Consider the following 5168-nt stretch of genomic DNA (forward strand, 5'->3'; position numbering starts at 1 on the left):
AGGATTTGGACAATGTGTTGACTGTACTGCTGTAGCACATAGGTTTATATTATGTTATGCCTCCACCATAATAATATGTACTGCGTCTAGTTCGTATTTGTGTATTACAATTTAATTATTTGTGTGTTACATTCAGTTATATGATATTATAAAAGTACGATCAAAACACTTATTTTTTTTAACTTTGTTTTGAGAGGAATGTGATTCAATTTCATTATTTGTTGCAGTCGTCGTACGTGGTACACATAATATATAATATACTTTCCACCACAAAATGGCAGATACAACGGTAGACATATGCCCCACGATAAACAAGGATCAGGTTGCGGACATTTTGAAAAACGATTACGGTTTTATCAACGGAAAAATCCAAGAATTGGATGGTTACGATGATAAAAACTATCACATTACAGTACGTATAATGTATATTATATTATTATATTATTAGGTACCCTATACACATATTGCATACCCTTTGTAATTATGTAATTACCAAGATTGTTTAAAATTTGAATTCACATATTATTATTATATTTCACAAGCACTATGTAAATACAATATACCTACTACAGATTATACAGATTGGGTTGATTTTTAAAGGTAGGTACATTCAATTATTCATACATTCTAAAAAAGGTAATTTCGCATGATGGCAGAGCTTATCATAGGTTTTAAAATTGTCCTTAGTGTATAGGTACGTGTACTATATAATATGATACTTTGGTGTATTACCATATTATTGCTCTATGGTATTACTGATGAGTGATGACTAAACAAAACTATACTTTGTCAGCTGTCTTGTCTCTTTAGTGGGAGAACGCACCGCGTCCAGGCAAAAATCGGTTATTCAGCACAACCCCAATCCCCCCTTATACGACACTGCCATAACGGAACCGTTGACGTAGGCAGCCTGTTGAGGCCCGAGAGCCGTCGAGTGGGGATACGCAGAATTATTGGTGTGATCTCTCGCGCGCTAGGCAGAGACGCAGAGTAGACTATAATTTTAATTTTTGTTTTTATATGTTTTCATGATGATCAATCTGTAAAATGTGAAGATCTTCATACCTTTGAACTTTTTAGTTATTTATTTATTGCGATATTAATATACATCGTATCATTTGTACCAACGCATAGCGGGGCGGCGGCGCGTTAGCATTCCTGGTTAGTGGTTGGCGCCTGTGCATTTAATATTTATAAAATACAATTTATTTCCCTTATCACCAGCTCAGTGACCTGAGGTGATTACCTATTTTTAATTTTCTTTATTCAGTTGTAAATATTTTGTTACTATTATACTTATTCTATAGAAATATGGAATACCATAGTACTATACTACTATTATTAGTATAGTATTCGCGTTTTTAAAATGCATTTATGTCGATACTGTTGTAGTGGAAAAGGGGAGGGGATGGGGGTGGGACAATGGGGCATATACTCCCCTCGTGAAATTCTTAATTCTTATATAGGAGGATATGCCACTTCTACAACTTATAAGGTTATAACTTATAAGGTTATAAAATAGTAGTAATAGTACTATCACAATATAATAGATTAACCATATGGCCTACGGGGCAGTAAAAGTGCTTTGATTTTCTACTTCAGCGTCTTTTGGTAGGGAAGTGAATCTATACCTACCATAGATTAAACATACATGTTGTATGTCTATGCCTACACTCCGTTCCACGAGAGAGTGTGACTGGGCGGCGACAAAAACGTGTTAATTCATTTTCACGCATCCCTACCACATTCATGTCAATGTTGCCTACCGTCGGAACGTCGAACGACGTTGTTTGTTGTTATAGTATACAGAGCGGTTACTAGTGTAATCATGTTTATTATAAATACATGTTTTATGGTAGTTTTAGTAATCAAAAAGTAATAATCAAAATAAATTATACATATTTCATAAAAATAACTCCTATACTAATATACCAATTATATTATAATGGTTATTGGTTAGTCGCGACTCGTGGTCCGTTTATTTGTGGTGCGTTATTTGAGTCACTATATACAGAGAGCGGACGCCACATGGTGGGGGAAATTTGGCCTCGCGACGTCGGAGCTCATTCATTTCGATACACGCGGCGCCGCGGCGGTCGCATTTTCGTGGAACGGAGCATAGTTCACATTTGAACTTTAAATGCTTACAAAAAAAATTGTGACTATTTTTAATTTTTTTGAAGGGCTAAAAAGTAAAATCTTATAGGAGGACTAGATACTAGTACATACCTAATTACGCCGATACCCACGAATAATACCTATTGGCTATTTTAAAAGTACAACCAATTATCAAAGTTATATAGGTATTTGGTAATTTGCAAATTTTCGATATTTTGATGAATTTTGTCATAAAAAAGTGTGCCTATATGTACCTAACTATCTTTAATATTTTTCTACTGCTATATAGGCGCAATTTCAACTTTTGACTTGGGGGGGCTAAATATATTAAAGGCAAGCAGACCATTGCAATATAGCATTTTAAAATTGTATGTTCTATGTTTGGGGGGGGCTTAGCTTAGCCCCCCAAGCCCCCATCAATTGGCGCCTATGTACTGCTATTAAAACAACGTCTGACTTATGAGGAACCTTATATAAAAAATTGTCAAGCTTTTAGGCCTTATATATTTTTACACTTTGGTTTTCTAGGACTCTAGTCCTTGTAATCTGTAATTATTCAATCCTAGTTACGCCCATGTTCGTGGATACTTGAAACTTTTAAAGGATATTATTATATTTTATGCCGAGAATACCATTATAAAATGCAATGTTTTTGGTAACAATTAATTCAACTTATTGAATAACTAATAGTAAAATACATTACTTTAATAACAATAATATCATAAAATATACATATTATAGGCTGATGGACTATTTTCGCTCAGAATCGTTTTTCGTATATAATGATTTGATATCATTGAATTAGATTTAATACGCACCCATGTCAGTGGGACCCACTACCTACATGAGTCGTCTGACTCGTATCTAATATCTATGCGGGGTGGTATAATAGGGGTCATAACCTCACGAAGACCAAATTTTGTACACAATACAAGCATAGATTAAATATACTAAGTATATATACTAGTATATTTAATCTATGATACAAGTTACAACATGTATATAATAATATGAATATATATGTATAATGGATATTATACTTAATACCTTTGTCTATTAGCTCACGTAAGCAGTTTCAGAACATGTTACACGACGGCACAGCGGGTCAATGCCAAGTGTTAATAAAATAAAAATAGATTTTCCAGTTTTTCCACCATCATACGCAATGGTGGACGACGATGACCAAAATATGGTTGTGTTCGTTAAAATTGTTATCTTATATTCTAAACATATTATTTATTATTTTTATTATTATAGAAACTTAAAAAAAAATTAGTCAAAGATTTAATTTGAATTGTAATTTGTTATCATAATAACATTAATATTAACTTATTTTTCCCTTTTTTCAAGTGTAAGCAGTGCTTACAGTGCTTACATGCACGCTACGCCCCTGTAAAACAACTTAATTTTTAAAAATAGTGGAACATCTACTGGGTTAAGGAATAACGAATAACGTGATATGCGAACACTGTGATAAACGAAAACGTAAACGTATACCTAAGTATCTACTGATTTGCATTTCTTCTTACAGTCTAGAATCTAGATGTCGATTACATTTACCACAGTTTTGTTGCCAAGAGACTCATAAAATCTTACATAGGTACCTATTTTTACCATACGCATTACGCTCAAATAGGAAAGGGGATTTGGGGGCCAAGCTTCCACCATCAATTTTAACGGCCCGAAATATTTTCTACATTTTTTTTATGCTTATTCAATAATATAATAGGGTTCATCACTCTTCAGACTCCCCAAATCTCAAACGCTATTAGCGCCTATGCTACCTACCCAAACGAATCGCGGAAAAAAACGATACTGAAAAAAGCGTCAGGTAAAAAACGTCATGGTAAAAACCGACACGGGTAAAAAACGTCATGGAAATAAACGTCAAAAATGTATTTTTATCTAAAAATCACAATCATGGTTTTTAAGTTTATTGATAAAATAATGGCACTATGGCAGAATATAACTATTAACAATTTGGTGAAACATAAAAATAAAAATAAAAATTATAAATTATAGTTTTGAAAAACCACAAATATTGAATGGGTAGTATATAATAATATGGTATAGCTAATATATAAAAAAAAATTATCAATAGTTTAAAAAATCACAAAAATCGTATAGTACCTATATATGCTATATAGCCTTTAAAAAAATTGGTATACCTCATTTTCTATCAAAAAATCAAAATCATCGTTTTTAAAATATTACTATAAACACATTGATAAAATATAAAAATTAAAATTACAATATAAGTAATAGTTAAAAATGTAATGAAAAAAAGGTGGGTAAGTGGATTTCGCTCTGCTGTACAGTAGGTTACAAGTGGGTCACTGTATAATGGATGGTATTAAATTTGAATTCAATGATATAATATCATTGTATAAGAAAAACGATTCTGAGCGGAGACGGTATGTTAGTCTAGGTATAAGACATAATATTATATTAGGTACCTATAATAAATTCCAAATTAATCATATCATAATATTTATTAGGTACTTATAACGCGTTATACATCAACAAAAAACCGTGGTACTATCATAGATATATAATAGTATACTTTAGAAGTTTCAAGTACTCACGAATAATATTATACAATCACAACAAAATAACTAAAATAGTTATCCTAGGTTTTTAATATGTAATTTCGTCCAAATTTGTACTTAAAATGACTATAAAAATAGACTGCGTAAATGTATTTTTTAGATTTTTTGGTAACAGAATTAATTACTTACGTGAAATCTTGTTTTAAATTTTCAATCCTTAAATATAAAAGTTGAACATTTTATAAATTTTTAACTACAAAATAATTTTTCAAATTAAAATTTGATAAATTTTGTCAAAATTTGATCTTTAAATGCTTATAAAAAAAAATTGTGCCTATGTATTTTTAATATTTTTCAACTGATATTGTAACAATATATCAGGAGCTTTGTATTAAATTTATACACTTTTTGGCCCAACAGATAAAACTTTATTGATATTTATAGAAAAAAAAAACTAAAAAAAATTGAAAACTTACAATGTCCGTAAACAGCTCAAAAAGA

The 5168-nt window shown here is 31.2% G+C and overlaps 1 protein-coding gene across 1 annotated transcript in view; it reads left to right on the top strand.

The window, feature by feature from the left end:
• LOC100160754 (hydroxylysine kinase) overlaps window positions 1-5168 on the top strand; it is a 10856-nt gene continuing 5688 nt past the window's right edge. Inside the window, exons 1-2 of the mRNA XM_001949007.5 lie at window positions 1-154; window positions 228-412. Coding sequence (XP_001949042.1) covers window positions 275-412 — 138 coding nt within the window. The 5' untranslated portion in view covers window positions 1-154; window positions 228-274. The remainder of the gene's footprint in view (window positions 155-227; window positions 413-5168) is intronic.

The sequence above is a fragment of the Acyrthosiphon pisum genome, chromosome A1 (genome assembly GCF_005508785.2).
Source record: "Acyrthosiphon pisum isolate AL4f chromosome A1, pea_aphid_22Mar2018_4r6ur, whole genome shotgun sequence".
In the NCBI taxonomy this organism is placed as follows: domain Eukaryota; kingdom Metazoa; phylum Arthropoda; class Insecta; order Hemiptera; family Aphididae; genus Acyrthosiphon; species Acyrthosiphon pisum.